General features: G+C 35.5%; 1 protein-coding gene across 6 annotated transcripts; it reads left to right on the forward strand.

Moving 5' to 3' along the window:
* The first annotated feature begins 4,830 nt into the window (after positions 1-4,830).
* LOC142505199 (RNA polymerase II C-terminal domain phosphatase-like 2) lies at positions 4,831-14,132 on the forward strand. 6 transcript variants are annotated; one of them, XM_075618074.1, is made up of 17 exons: positions 4,831-5,279; positions 6,378-6,848; positions 7,068-7,281; positions 7,592-7,749; positions 7,826-7,896; positions 8,024-8,129; positions 8,200-8,289; positions 8,436-8,577; positions 8,690-8,973; positions 9,059-9,116; positions 10,342-10,469; positions 10,552-10,605; positions 11,765-11,861; positions 12,551-12,711; positions 12,787-12,909; positions 13,552-13,601; positions 13,896-14,132. In XM_075618074.1, the coding sequence occupies exons 1-14, from the start codon at positions 4,995-4,997 to the stop codon at positions 12,697-12,699; spliced, it is 2,307 nt and encodes a 768-aa protein (XP_075474189.1). In that variant the 5' UTR covers positions 4,831-4,994; the 3' UTR covers positions 12,700-12,711; positions 12,787-12,909; positions 13,552-13,601; positions 13,896-14,132. The 6 variants fall into 6 exon arrangements, with proteins under 6 accessions (XP_075474189.1, XP_075474192.1, XP_075474191.1 ...); XM_075618077.1 differs by having other exon boundaries at positions 12,863-12,909; positions 13,458-13,601; XM_075618076.1 differs by having other exon boundaries at positions 12,863-12,909.
* The last annotated feature ends 2,019 nt before the right edge of the window (positions 14,133-16,151 follow it).

Consider the following 16,151-nt stretch of genomic DNA (forward strand, 5'->3'; position numbering starts at 1 on the left):
AAGATGGTTTCTTATAGAAAAAGTTAAATATTCAAGTTATCTTTCATTTCCAATTGGCAGATATTGAACGAGATACGAATTTTATGCTATTTTGTGCCAAATCGGACATTGGTATGAAATGTAGTTTACATGATCGGCTTATTGTTGCTTTGTTTAGGCCGAGAGTCTTGAAGTGATGTTGTTATTGGATTGTCAAGTTGGTATAGGTATGTTACAGCTCCGTTACATACGCCGGTAAAACATAAATTATGTTTAATTGTCATTCAGTGTTGCACTGATCGTATCTATGACTGTTGTGATTTGTTAAATGTCTTCTTTGTGATATATGTTTATTATTGTGACATATTATTGGCATTTAGCATAGGACATACTGTTATGACATTCATGTTGAGCCCTATCGTTCTTGTTACCCTGTTGTTGATATCCATTGTTATCTGGCACTGTTGTTTATCTCGGGATCGTAGTGTAGCTGATAGGCCTATACACATGAGACCATAGATGTGATTGAACAATCCCGTGGTTAGTGTAGCCTTTTGAGGTGAGCGCTGGGATTGTGTCATCTAGTTCGTTCTGTTGTGCCATCATGTTATACCGTATCAGCTGTATGGAGGTTGACTCGGGGGTGTTATTCAGCACAGCTTGGCATACCTCGCATGCTTGGCAGGGCGGTTTAGCTGCATGACGATGTAGCTCCCTTGTGTTGTTGCTCGAGAATTATTCCAGTTGTTATCGTACCGTTTGTTGGCTCCTGTTATCCTATTATTGTTCAGCCTTTTATGCATTGCATATTACATTTTATTATATGATTATGCATTATTTATTATTATTGTTGTTATTGTTGAAGTGTTTCATACCAGAATCCTAACCTCAGTTGTTTTCTTGGGGGGCTGCTGTGTTTGCTATTGGGCACCGTGGTAGATCTCCCGAGTCGTTTTGCAGCATCAGGCCGAGGTTCCGCCAGTGGAGCTCGGGATTGAGGTTGGATTGCTTGGTTCTAGTCAGTGGAGTCTCCCAGTTAGTTTATATGTATGTCTTGAGTTTGTTTTAGTCTTGTATTGTAGTTTATTTGCCGGGGAGATGCCCTGTGTATCTGTAGAGGGTATTTGGTTGTTTTTTTGTGATGTTCTAAGTCGGCTATGAGATTCTTTTGATCTGGTGAGTATTTGATAAGTTTTAATTTCTGTTTAGTCCTGGCCAGAGCGGCTATAGGTTGTTGACTTCGGTTTTTGTTTTTATGACCCTAGTTGGAGTATATTTTGATATAAACTACTGCCTGAGTTTTCGGGATGTCCTACTTACGGGGAGGTCTTGCCGGAATTTTTCTAGGCCCTGAAGTCTGTTTTAAAGTATTTTAAAATTTTTTCCGCTGCAGCTTTAAATAAAACCATTATTATTTGATCATTAATTGTCATTAGAGTAAATGGGTCTCGCATAATTAGTTTGGTTATTATTTAATTTATTAGATAAATTTAGGATTTTAAGCATATGTAATTGCCATTTTTCAAAATTGTCCGATTTAATTATTTATCATGACATTTAAATGTTTAATAAAAGTTTTGATTTAATTTAAATTAACTAGTTAATCTTTTTTAAGTATTAAATAGAAGGATTAGTCCTAACTCTTACAAGGCTAGACCTTTTATGAGGCAAAGAGGTCACCGCCTCAGGGCCCGGTCTTTGAAGGGGTCTAACATATATATTTTGAGTTGGTGACCTGTTAAAATAATTTTTTTGGCCCTATGTTAAATAAAAAAGAAGAGTAACTTGAATTATTTTTTATAATTGATCAAACTCGATCTTTTTTTCAAATTTGGTTTGAGCAATTTTAATAATATCAAGAGATTTTAGGATATTTGTTGAGTTTGGAGAAGTTAATGAGTTAGTCTTCAACTAGCTTGATGAAGTATTGTATAGAACTTCAACAATTTTTTAAGATTTTACAGTGTTTGACAAAACTGAATGATTTATTCTCAAATACTTATATTACCTAAAGATTTTGTTAACTATTCTAGTAACAATTGCATAAGTAGAAAGAAGCTTATTGAAGTTGAAGTTAATAAACACTTATCTTCGATCAATAATATCAAAAAATAGATTAAATGAGCTAGCTATGTTATTAATTGACAAAGAAATTATCCGGAAACTGGATTATACAAATTTGATATATATTTTCTCCTCTAAAATTATTATTTATGTAATTATTTCAAATATTTATTGACTTGTTTTTTATGTAATATATTGTTTCTTGTGTATTTATTGTATTTATTATTTAGTAACTGAATTTTAGCATTATTTATAGCAACAAGAGAACTCATTTTTAAATTTTCGTTGTAGGCCCCATCGAACACAGGTACGACTTTGGCTCTCACTCACAACTCACGCTTCACACACACTCAAATACACACTAGCCGCACACACACAATAACGTGAGATTCAAACCTAGGATTTGGGTTTTTGGCTTCCTCTCCTAACAGCCACCATCAACCGACCTTCATCCTATTTTTCCTTGAATATTTTGTCACTTTTGAAGCAAGGAATCGCAGCAAATCGTTCTCCGATCAGCCTCCGTCTCCCTCACATCGGTATTCGATAATTCGTACGTTTAAAACACAAAGGCATTTCTAAACCCTTCTTTGACGCATCATTCACGTCATATACTGTATTTTGATATAAAATACGCATGAAAATTCATTCGTTTAATTATATGAATGGTAAAACGTTGGCGATATCATTTTCGATTCAAAATACATATAAACTTCCACGTTTTCTTGAGTTTTTTTATCCCAGGCTTCGCTGGACCAATCCAAAGGCATGCTGCTATGTATGGTTGTGTTATGGGGTGTATTTAGATGTTATTAGATGGTTTGTGATGGGTCGTTAGGATGATGGTACAATTGGAAGTCGTAGGACACAATTGCTACGCCTACGAGTGGTCGCGGCTTCGGCCATGTGGTTCAATGCATGGCTGGACCAGGGCTCATGGCTAGGGTCTAGGCAGGGTCTTAGGGTCCCGCAGTACGCCTGGTCTTGATCGCTTAGGGTCTGGTTGGACAGCAAGAGGGCTCGAGTTGAATTAGGGCCGCGCACGCAGGTTGGAGTCTCGTAGGAGGCTACGCATGGATAGGGTTGTTCAGGGCTGGTGAGTGTGTCATGGGCTGGAAAGGGTCAAAGCAGGGTCTTAAATGATGTCTAAGGGTCGAGTATAGGGCTTGATTAGAGTTGGAATCGCTAAGGAGTCGTACGGAGCGCATATGTGCCAAAGTATCATTCCTTAGGCAGCTTGTATTCGATAGATTGATGTGCATGGTTTAAGGTGTTCGGTCATGGTTCGGGGATGGTTTAGGGTCTTGGACAGTAGGTTGGGATTTAGTACGTGTGGGTCAAGTCCCGAGTCGATTGGTAAGTCCTAAGTGGTTATATTTAATTCGAGAGTTGTACGCGTCCGAACGCGTCTTTAGGGGATGTTTCGGATATTATTTGAGGATATTGTTGCAACATGTCCGAAGATGTTCCAACGAGGTCAACGATGTTCGTAAGTATGTATGACATGTAAAATAATTATTTTTGAGGTATGCGATTTGTCTTGTGGCCAATCATGTTTTTAGGTTTGGAAGCCGAAGAACGTGGTTAGTTTGATCAGACGATTATTGTTATGGGTCACTTGCATTGAACAGATCAATACGCAAAATATTTTACGATTACGATTATGTATGACGATCATGAAAATATGATTTTGGGAAAATGTTTATACAGGAAAGTCGCGTTATACATATTTATGCTCATATTATGCTAATATTATGCTATGTACGAGTTATGTTTAAATTGCATGAATTTTATTATGTATTACTTGTTATTCACGGTTTATGCATGTTGAGTATTTAGACTCACTAGACTTTATCGATGTAGATGAGTTAAGTGATGATACATGAGGTGGTGACAGTGAGCAGGTTCAAACCAATGGCAGTACACACCCGAGTACCTTGCATATCTCAATATTTCATTTCTGCACGTTTTAAAACTATTTACTCTTATTTTTATGCATTAGTGTTGGTGACTAGCATGTTGAAAATCATTATGTTATGTTAGACTTTTTCCAAATTAAATAAGCCATTATTAACTTGGGATTTTTTGTATGATTGTGGTATTAAAATGTTATAGTTTTAGAATTAAACTTATTTTGTAAAATGCATGGTGATCATTATTTTATCTTAGAAACTATGTTTATAATTAATTATATAATAATTTTTTTTATTCTTGTGCAATTATTAAAGCAACATTATTTTAAGTAACGGGTCGTTACAAGAAAGATTTTTTTATACATAATATCGTTAAGTTATATAATTTACTAAAATATATTGATATCAGTGTAAGTATAAAATGTTCAATACAAACCGATGGCGAATCCATAATATAAAAAACTATAAATCAATACATTTAGATAAATAAATTTGAGCTAAATATTAAACAATTAATGTCCTCTGCGCTATGTAATTTCTCAATAGATATTGGTTTAAACAATTTTCAATCCAGAAACTAAAAAAATATTAATATTAATAAATCTAAAACTTTTAACTTCGAGAGCCAATCGATATTTTGTAAAATTGAAAGTACAACTTTGAAATTAATGGAGAAATAAAGTACTAAACGGCCATATGATCCTCAACATAATATTCATTCCTTTTTTTATACCAAATATACCCCCGTACGGACAGAAGAACGGTTATTGGTATATCCGTAATTTTATACCAAACCAAGTCTGCTTGCGTAACCTTTTGGCACCCCCGACTTCTATATAATGCTCCCCACGCCCTCGTCTTGATCCGCTGTTCGATGAAGGAAGTGGAGAGAGAGAAAAAATCCTCAGCAGTTTAGAGAGAGTGAGAGCCGAGGATCATGCAAAGTTGTAGGGGAGTGATTTTCTAGTCGTAAATTTCTTGAGACTTTCATTTTTTTGGCATATTTTTGCGTCGAATTGGTTTGGTTTCTGGGGAATTATGAGTCGATTAGGGTTTAAATCATCCGTTTACCATGGGGACATGTTTCTTGGGGAACTGGACAATGTCCCGGTGAAGGGTATGAATTTCCAATTTCCTAAGAATGAGATAAGGATTCACCACATCTCACACAGTGAGAGATGCCATCCACTCGCCGTTCTGCAGACAATCTCGGCGGCTTCCAAACTGTGCAAGCTCGAGCCTGGAGCTAATTCCACTTTGAGTTCCAATCCTGACGAGTCATCATTGATCAACCTCCACGCCTCTATGTTTTACGAGCTCAAGGTTTCACAATTCAGCCCGGTTTCTCATTTCAACTAATGTGCATTTCTGTTTCCTCAATTTATTGTATAATCTGTCTTATTTAGTGGCTGCGAGAATGCATGGGTTGGATTTCTCATGTTTTATGTGTTCTTAACTTGTAGTAATGATATCGAGATTTGTCGTTTATTAGGCTTGGTCTGCTGCTTTGATTTAAACAATCGAAGTTGGTTTCGTGTAACCAGTAATGTGTTCTGTGCATGTGTTGATCATGGTTTACCTTATCTTTCGCGGAACGGTTTCCGGAACGGGAATGAGGGCTGCCTATATAATGCAAGTATAAATGTAACAGTATCTCGGATAGTTGCGGCTTCTGTAATGGGAAAGAGGGCTGCCTATATAATGCTAGTATAAATCTAACGGTATCTCGGAAAGTTGCGGAACGGTTTTTAATTTTTTCTCCAAATTTTCCAATTCTTTTGATTGTTATTAATTAATTTTCTAAAAAAATATTCGAAGTTGCAATTTTTTAATTTTAAAAAAATCTGTGATGGTCATCTCGACCGATTGTCAAATATTCATGGATTTGTAACAGTAGGCTTCACAACGGTTTACTGCACCGTCACGTTGAACCATGGTGTTGATGTTATAAGATCGGTGTGGTTTTACAGGTTCATATGCACAATAGATTGGATTTTGTCGCGTTCGTAATTACAAATTCAAAATCTCTTTTGGATTTAAGAAGTCAAAATTTCAGTTGAAGGTGGTCTTGTTACTCGCTCTAGTGGTAAGGCCTAAAAAAATAAGAAGCTTGCATTTCTTCCAAGCTCACCTGTAATGTTCTTATTAAGTGGAAGGTGTAAGAATGATCATATTGAGCGTGTGAGTTTGAAGATGATCAAGTACATTTATTTCCATCTGGGTTGACAAAAACATGTGATGCATCCGCTCATTCAATATTTTTACATTGTTTGGAACAGAGTTTTTTTTTCATAGGTGGAATGCTTAAACTTGTGCATGCCTTGATTTGGTTTTAAGAAAGAGTGGAATTTGGTTACCTTTGTGTTGATAATTAATATGCTTGGGTGAGTTCATTATTGTAACTTTGACTAATTTGTGCAGACTGCTGTTGTGTTGCTTGGGAATGAGGAAGTTCATTTGTTGGCAATGCCTAGTAAGCAGAAGAAGTTCCCTTGTTTTTGGTGCTACTCTTTGCCATGTGGTTTGTACAATTCGTGTTTATGGATGTTGAATATGCGCTGTTTAGCAATTGTCTTTGATCTTGATGAAACTCTCATTGTGGCCAACACGATGAAGTCATTTGAGGATAGAATTGAAGTTTTGATGGACTGGATTGCACGTGAGAGTGACCCTATTCGGGAGTCTGGGATGACGGCAGAGATGAAGAGATATGTTGAGGATCGTGCATTGTTGAAGCAGTATGCAGAGACTGACAATGTTATGGATGGTGGGAAACTCATTAAATATCAGCTGGAGGAGGTGCCTCTGCTATCTGACGGACATTTACGCGTTGTTCGTCCTGTAGTAAGGTTACCTGAAAGAAGTGTAGTTCTTACTCGTATTAATCCTGAGGTTAGGAGGCACTGTTGGTGCTCTTTAACTTGCTCTTCTATCCATATAATCCATCTCTTGTAGCTTTGATTTTTAATTTTTTACGATTATATTTTGTAGATGTTGGCATTTTTCTTTTCAATGAATTTGGTTAAATGCTACATTAATGTTAAAACATTGGCTGGTTTAAGCAGTTTTCACTTTCGCTTGCCTTGTTATGATGGATGCTTTTGTATACAGAATAGAGATACTAGTGTGCTAGTGAGGTTACGACCTGCTTGGATAGATTTGAAAAATTATTTGACTGCGAAAGGCCGGAAGAGATTTGAAGTTTATGTTTGCACCATGGCTGAAAGAGATTATGCATTGGAAATGTGGAGGCTGCTTGATCCAGAAGCACACTTAATTAGCTCAAAGCAACTGCTCGAGCGTGTTGTATGCGTTAAATCAGGTGGTAAGAGGGAAACTATTAAGTTTTATCTTCTTAAACGGTTGATTCCTATGAATAGGTTAAATAGTCGTCAGACATGAGGGGTTGGGAACTATTGTTCTATTTTGTCTTTGATAGTTGAAAGCTAATTTGTCTGCAGATACAAATTTGTCCTATTTTAACTCTGGGATTGAGCAGTTTTGATCATTTAGTACTGTGTTCCAACCCCTTCAAATGTTTTTATTCCTCGCAAATGTTACAGTTGATCTTGATTGGTTACTCTTGATTATTCAATCTCATGTATGTATTCTTTCTATAACCCTTTTGATTAAAGGGGCTAGGAAATCTTTGCTTAATGTCTTCCAGGATGGCAAGTGTCATCCAAAGATGGCAATGGTAATTGATGATCGTTTAAAGGTTTGGGAAGAAAAGGATCAGCCTCGTGTTCACGTAGTGCCTCCATTTACTCCATACTATGCCCCACAGGCTGAGGTATCGTTATTACTAATTTATTTTGGTTGCCTAGCACTTGACCCACATTATATAATTGAAACTAATGTATCTGCAGACTGCAAATGCTGTACCTGTCCTTTGTGTAGCGAGAAATGTTGCGTGCAATGTTAGAGGTGGTTTTTTCAAGTAAGTTCGATCTCATTATATGATATAGCACGTGGACACACACTCAAATAGTTATTTTGTTGCCTGGACTTTTGGTATTCTTCTAGATGTGCGTGGAGTTTTGAAATATGTCATTTCGAAACATCAGGGAGTTTGATGAACATCTATCACGAAGAATATCAGACATTTTCTATGAGGATGAGGTGGTAAATTTACCTTGTGCGCCTGATGTGAGCAACTACTTGATGTCAGAGGTATGCAAATATAACTATCGCTCAATCTACTGCTGAAATTAACTATTTATGCACTTGAGTAATTTTGTAGGATGCTGGTCCTACAGCAAATGGAAATTCAAATGTTCCGATTTCTGAAGGAATAAATGGACTGGAAATTGTGCAAAACTTACAGTATTTGGTAGTTTATCATACCTGATTAATAATTTTTATTAAATATTGTTCGTCTCTACTCGACACGCCATAAGATATTTTTGGTACTCAGTTTGTCTTATCCCCCCTCTCACAAATTTCTGATCTTTGTCACTTCTATTTAACTTTGACCAGGATGACAAAATTGCTACACGTGTTGTTTCTCATTCAATGGATAATAATGTTGAGTTGAAACCTGAAATCTCCAAGCTCCCACCTATATCTATTGCAAATGCTATTGCTCCAGTTTCCGAGAGAGCTATACCAACTTCTGAAAGTAAGGTTTTGTCATATAGATCTTCAAATATAGAAAAACGGACTCATGTTGATGCGCAACTTGCATGACTATTTATGATAATTTAATTTGGTCTAAACCAATTATATTGCAGAACCTAGTTTGCATGGTGATCCACCTCGAAGAGACGGCATGTATTCAGGTTCCACAGAACCACCTCCGTTGCCTAGATTGCCTCGGCAGGAACCCCTCCTACCACCCCAAAGAGGTTTGACCGGAGAAAATGCTAACAGAGGGCCTGTCAGTGGCCAAGTGCCAGGAATAATTCCTTTTGATACACCGGATAGACAACAAGGCCGTCAAAACTCAGAGAGTCACAGCACATCGTCTTCTGTTCAGGCAGAATTATCACATGTATCTCAATCAAAGAATGAAGAGGTTCTTAACGGTCTTTATGTTTGTATTTTGGATAACTTTATGATTTTCAGAAGTATTCACGTTTGTGAAATTTCATCATTTGCAGGCTAAGATGAGGTGTGATATTCTGAAACAGAATCTTCTACCGCCAAGGCAGCATTCAGGTGTGTAAATTCAAACCTTGACTTAACTTATGGTTTCAAACCTTGACTTAACTTATGGTTTGGTACAATGTGGAGAATTGATTCATATCCTTTTACTCCTAGATTATATTAATAAATATAAAATGAGCGCTGCCTTTCTGCACTTGAAATTCATTTTTAGCCTCTCATCTTCTCTAGAGAAGTAAAACTCAAACGGATTGAACAGATAGTCCAACTACATAACTTTTTCTTTTTAATTACTTCCATGGTCGTGCCTTGTGGTACTGCAATTGATGCGCTTTGCCAGCGTGCGAAATCCCATTCCTTCTTTTAGCAGCAAAGATAGAAGCAGGAACTTTTTTTATTCCCCCTGATGGAGCCCGGTCTATACTGATCGTCCTTCGAGCCTTGCCCACTGTCATTGAATAATGCTTCATCGCAGGGCCTAAAAGACTGAACTTCTTTTGATCCAACACCTGGTTCTGAACACAATTTGATCATTTTGACTAGACAGATCTTTTTTACAACAGTTCATGCCAAAAGATTAATTAATGGGTGCATAACCTGATCTTTATATATATTAATGCAAGCACCAGATAAAATGGAAATTAAAGTTTATAATATTGATTGCGATTGAAATGTAAATAAGAACAAATTCTCAAGAGTTTCCTCTGTGTTAGTGTGTAATACACTCCCCTAGCGACGCTTGTTCAAAACGGTCAAGAATAACATAATGATCCCCTCACTCTCCTCTCACATGCCTTTTAACTCACCTGCCTCTCACTTGCAACTCCCTTTTTTCTTCTAGAATAAACAAATTGTATATATGGCTTTTCATATTTATTTTGGCCCACATTTCCTAACCATGTATCATAATTGATTTATCTTTTAGACGAAAAAGAACGTTTAACCATTTTTTCAATCAGTATGATGGAATACATCAAATGTGTTGTGAGGAAGATTGCTGTTATTTATCTACTCATAAATTTCATCTACAAGTTTTCATGAGTGCATGTTTTGCGAAACTGTATTATCATTTGCACGGAAACAACAATCAAATAGGAAGAATAAAGTCCCATAAATTTGCCATTTTTGTTGATTGAATATTTATTACTGAAATTGTTAGAAGCTTTAATTTGAAAATCTTTCCTTGATTTTACATCTAAAACTTTCATGCGCAATATATAACTTGTTGTAACTCTCCTTTTCTTTCCCTAACCGTGATATTGTTTTATTTACTTGGTAGATTTTGGTGCATCTCAAAACCAGTCATCCTATAGTAAAGGACTTAAAACAGATGAAAATATTATAAATGTGTTACCAACATTGTCAATTAGCGTGCTTCAAGAGATTGGAAGGAAATGCAGGTCGAAGGTATGTCCTTCTCTAACAAAGTTATGATTTCAATTTTCTTCTTACGTTCATTGAGCCTCACCGTGTACACCTTGCCACTTAGGTCGAATTCAGGCCTGTTGTCAGTACCAGAGACGATCTGCAGTTCTCAGTTGAGGTTAGTGCTGTGGTTTTCATTATTTTATGTATTGGTTTTCTTTATTTAGGGTCTTCTGGGATTCTCTGTTTAAAATGCATAAATCTGTAATATATAACTTGACGGACGAAACTTTTTTCTTGACTTCTTTCTCTATGAGTTTGTGCTTTCTCATTTAGGATGTCTGTGTGTGTGCCTTACAGAAGTTGTGTTGTGTAATTTATTTGAATATCCCTGCGGTTTGGGGGGTTATGAACGGTGACAAGTCAACCGGTTCAATTTGTTGCATATAGTCTCTGGCCACTTTATGACCATTGCCCTGTTTAAAGACTTTCTAAATAACTGTTGACTCAAGCAATGCTTATGCAATTTAGCAATGAATACATAATCAAGTGAACATAGCTAAGTTATATCTTCTTGTATTTTGCATTTGTTGATTGTTGAAAAGATGATACAATTGAGGGAAATAGTGATATATTTCATATCTGAAGAAATGAATTAATTGATACAGTGATTAGCTTTCCTGTTTATAGAGCATTCTAGCTAATAAAAAATGGGCATATATCCACTGATTCTTTTTCTAGTAGTTATAACAAAATATCAGTGAAATATTCCCCTAACAAACTCAAAGTTTAACCAATCTCTTCTATTGGCCTTTGGTACTGGGTTGAGTTTGTTCACTTGTTGTAGTTGGACTTTGGAATGGGCTTTGACATTTGTTTACACAGCCTGTTAGCTTCGCTTGAACCTAGTCTTAGTCAAATTTGAAAACGGTGAATGATTTTAATGGTTATAGTATTTATAAATGAGTTAAAGTGTACCAAACCTTCAGCTCATTTAGAAAACTTCTGAAATTGATAGATTCACACGGGATTACACATTTATAATATTTATAGGAGTAATACAAACTTTAGTACTTCGGCCGAGTTCTATTATGGCGCGTCTATATGAATGACAACTTGAAGTGATTAGAGTCTCTGTTTGTTAATTCCAATCAACTCATCTGGTGCTTAAGCTGTTATTTTTCTGTTTTTTCTGCCTGTAGAATCACCTGATCTCTTGTTGTTGATTCTAAAATCACTCTTCTATCTTTGGGATATGTGACGAACTATCACCTTTAATTCTTTTATGATCTCCGTGATACTTTGAGATTTGGAGGCTCAGTTGTCTCAGTCTGTAGGTTTTCTTTACTGGTGAAAAAATTGGCGTTGGAATGGGCAAGACAAGGAAAGATGCCCAGCAACATGCGGCAGAGAATGCCCTTCGAAGCTTGGCTGGTAAGATCTCTTCCAAGTGATTTACTCCATATCATAATCATAATTTAAAAATGACTCAATCGTCCATTCCATCCACAAGTTCAGAGCCTATGTACATTTTTATTTTGATCTTTTCCATTAATCAATGGTTGCTTTAAGTTCTGTACTCTTCATTAACCTCCAATGGAGAACACATCAGCATTTCCAGTCTGGTTTTTACAAAAAATGCTAGAAGAGGATTAGTATTAATCTGTACTTGACTTCTTGCTTTCCTGTTCAATCCAGGTTTATCTAGTTAAAACTAGATCTACCTGATCAAGTTTTGAGTTTAGCGCGCAACCTGGGGTGAAATTCTGTAACTAGTTGTCATCATAATGATTTGTTATGGCCCTGTGTATGATTCTTGGTAAAATTTACACTTGTTAAAATAACACAAACTCGGGGAGTTGATTACAATTCCAGTGTATATTTTGAACTGTCATATATTTAGCATGAGGAAGATTTGTCATTTTGAGATGGATCTGTTGGTTTTTTTAGCAGGATCTGTTATTTTTTTGTGTTTACATGTGTTGGTCCTTTTCAGCCCTGTCTTGCCACATAATATTGTGCTCTTGATTGTAGATATAGATTTTCTCAAATAGTCGCATTAACCGATCATATTGTCCATTCATTCTGGGGTAACACTGATTTTCTACACATTTTATACGCAGATCATTACGTAGCTTATATTGCACCTCATTCTAGATCTCTAGATAATGATTGCGAGAGAAATGTTCTGGAAAGGGAAAATGGGTTTCTCTGGGAAGCTGTGAAGCCTGTGTCAGAAGAACAACCCTTGAAGAATGGTTTCCCCAAGTAAAGTTTTTCAGAGGTGGAAAATTCGACTATACTTCCCACCATTGATTGAATGATGATTACTTGAATGCATTTGGGATTCTTTGATAAGGTTTTGTGGGCATCAAGATGCTGCCAGTGAGTATCTCAATGTGAATAATACCTTTCTTGTAATCGACTTTCACCAGATTAGAGAGCTGAACAGAGCAAGGTGAAATCTGCTTCATTTTTGGAGGTGAGATATTTGATAGATCCCAACTAGTTTCTGACTCTTGTGGGGTTTTAACTCCCAAGAATTATAGCAGTCATATGTCTTGCCTCAGCTACAACCTTCTCTTACCTGTGATCTTTTTGTACATCAAATTTGATCAATGTGTTCTATTGAGGGTCGAGGGCTACAATAATCTCCTCTTTTCTTTCCCCATTCATGCGAACTCTTCTTTCTGGAAGGCAGCAATATCTATTCATCTGTAGACCCCAATTGTTTGCAAAAATGGCCTTTGGCAGTTTTACTGTGTTGGCTGGCCTTATTTTTCTTGACATAATAAGTAGTCTTTTGATTTCTGCATATCGTCGTTTGATTTCAAAGAACAAAAATATTTAAAATAGATCTACTTCATTTGATCCTCACATTATGGATTTACCATCAACTTTGTCGTTTCTTGTGAGACTGTTCCATGACTCCATCACATCCAGTAATGGGATAACATCACTTTCACTACGAACGATTTATCTGGCTGAACATGAATGTTCTTATCGGACATATTTTTTGATGAACATTAGGAACACCAATCTAATTGTTATCCACCAAGGGCTTTTACAAATGTTGTCCTCTCAGATGCGCTGAATTGTCGTTGGTTTGTCTAAAATATGACAGGTTACTGATCTGGTAAATCATCAAGCGCAAAAGCGTACCCGCTCTGCCAGGTAAAACTTTATTCCTACTCTTCACTTGTTTGTCTTTTGGATTGTAATTGGGTGAGAAATAATTGGGGGCAGGTCATTTTAACTTTGAACATTGCAAGTGCGTCTTGTAAGGAAGTATATGCTTCCGTTTATCGGTGGAACACAGGGAAGTCGTGAGTCGTAGATGCCGAAAATTTATTTAATGTGTTGTACTTTGATGACTGATTACTAGGCACAAGTCTTATGCATTATAAGAGATTTTATGTGGGCAACAAGCTAAGTTTTTTTAATATTTTCTTTTGTGTTGTATTTTAGGCTCTCAAATCCCATCAAAACAAGTTGTCAAAGGACGATATTTTTGTGGCTTGAACTGGCCACACTCTTGGCGGAATCCCGAGAATGGGCTTAGCTAATGAAATATAACTACATTCTCAATATGCCGAACAAGCATTTTGTGCAATCAGACATCTGTACTTTGATTTCGAGTTTTGACAAGATTGTTCTAACTTCTGTATGTATGTATCTATCTATATATATATATATATATATATAGTCATAGCCTTTACCCGGATGCGTCCTTATTTTCTCGTCTTATTAGCATAATCAAGAAATTTGATTAACAATATGATTTTATAACTTCTGGAAAACAAAATGTACATTTCTAAAAAATATTTTTTTTTAAAGGTGAAAACTATTCTTGTTAACCTGTTGCTGGTCCCATACCAATTGCTGATTCTGTCTACATCAAGAAAAAAGCTTCCGTTGCATTTTTCCAACAAGTTGATCGGATCTCGCTTTAAAACAAACACACGTGGAGACCAGACTTGTAGCCCAAATGGCTCGTTTGTCCACCAATTTGGTGGAGACTCATGTTCGAGTCCTCCCCCTCCACATGTGATAATACAAATAAATCAAAAATGTGAATTCTATTAATTTGTCTTTCTTGTTTTTCCGCCCAGTAATCCACTTGCAAGGTAACTTCGTGTTACTGTCAATAACCTGTCTCTTTTGTCCACAAGAACGTTGTGAAATTGGGCTCTTATTGTACTCGTTCGTTGTCTGTATTTTTTAAATTGACTGATTGGTATGGATCGAATATTACTTCGAAAGACGAGCCCAATTTACATGCATTAGTAACACTTTTTCGCTGATGATTTTCATCCCGACCTCACGATCATATGAAAAAATGGCGCCATCTTTTTGTAGTAATTGGATCAATTCTTGTGTTATTACTCCATTGGTGGGTTAGTTTACCGCATAGGAAGGGTTGGACCTACCCACCTTGTCGTGGCTAAGCATTTCGTTCCAATTTTGAAGACTCAAATCTATCGAACCTCCTTTCGAAATAATTGAAATCGTGATAACTAATCTTCCAGAAATTATTATTTTAAACCAAAATAGCATAATTATCTTATCAAAACCAATAATATCAGTGTTGTAAATGGTGGCGGGGCCCGCATAAGCGATTGAATTTTTGTACTATTTTTAATATATACTAACGTATAAGCATACAATATATGCATAAATTAAATGATTTTTATACATTAATAAACTCGATACACTATAATATAATTTATATAAATTACAATAAATATAAATATATATATATATATAACTGTAAAAAAAAAATAGAACAAGATTATATTATAAATATGGTATACAAAAACTGGCCTAGTGCGTTGGAAGTAAACCTGTCCATCAAACGGGCCAACAAAAAAATTCAAACAATATGGTAAATATTAAAAAAAATCATATGTAAACAACTATAAATAATTGTTATTAAGGGATGATCCTGACACATGAAACCTTTATGGCATCGAAATCATTCAACATATTGATGAAAAAATTTCTTATATCAGAAAATTTTTTATAAACAACAAGAAAAAGAACAAGATTCGATGAGTCCGTTCAAGATTATTACTCAAAAATATTCTGACATCTATTCTAAAGAGAAGATGATCGAAGTCTATATTGACGAAATGAAAAAAAGATCTTTATAAGAATATTGGATGTTCAGAATCCAAATTGGATAAATCTATGGCTTCTGAATCAAGCGAAAATCAATTCATCCATTTAATGTAAATGCAGGATGCTCAACATCTAGGGAAATATATTATCAATTTATTTCATATCGGTAATATATTTGAAAATTTAAAAAATTCAATAAAAGACAATATTAAAGATGATTAAAATATTCATCTTTAATAATGACAAAGTTGGTGGAATATAACTGTATTTACTTTTGACTTTTGTAACCATGTTACTATTTGCTTTTATAAATTATTGTACTGTTTATATTTTTATTTGAAATCCGGGGTTTCATATGCGGCTCTTCCTTCTATATATAAGTTATTATGTGAGCAATATTAAAAATATGTTTATCAGTAAAACTGTTTATATTCCATTCATAAATACTTTTTTCATTATAACTATTAGAAATAATATATTCTTGTTCTTCAAAGAGAACATCCATTAGAGTAGGTCTATTATGATAATATTTATTTTGGGTAAGTTTATCTGTCCATTTTAATTTATTAATTTCTTCATCAAAAGAGTTTTTAATGTTTTCAA

Source organism: Primulina tabacum, chromosome 10 (genome assembly GCF_025594145.1).
Source record: "Primulina tabacum isolate GXHZ01 chromosome 10, ASM2559414v2, whole genome shotgun sequence".
NCBI lineage: Eukaryota > Viridiplantae > Streptophyta > Magnoliopsida > Lamiales > Gesneriaceae > Primulina > Primulina tabacum.

What these genes read in the sequence shown, in the direction of transcription:
- LOC142505199 (XM_075618075.1), top strand. Translation starts at nt 4,995, where the DNA reads ATGAGTCGATTAGGGTTTAAATCATCCGTTTACCATGGGGACATGTTT. An exon ending in TTACTCGTATTAATCCTGAG is followed by an intron (nt 6,849 to 7,067) that starts GTTAGGAGGCAC and finishes TTTTGTATACAG; the next exon opens with AATAGAGATACTAGTGTGCT. An exon ending in GCAACTACTTGATGTCAGAG is followed by an intron (nt 8,130 to 8,199) that starts GTATGCAAATAT and finishes GTAATTTTGTAG; the next exon opens with GATGCTGGTCCTACAGCAAA.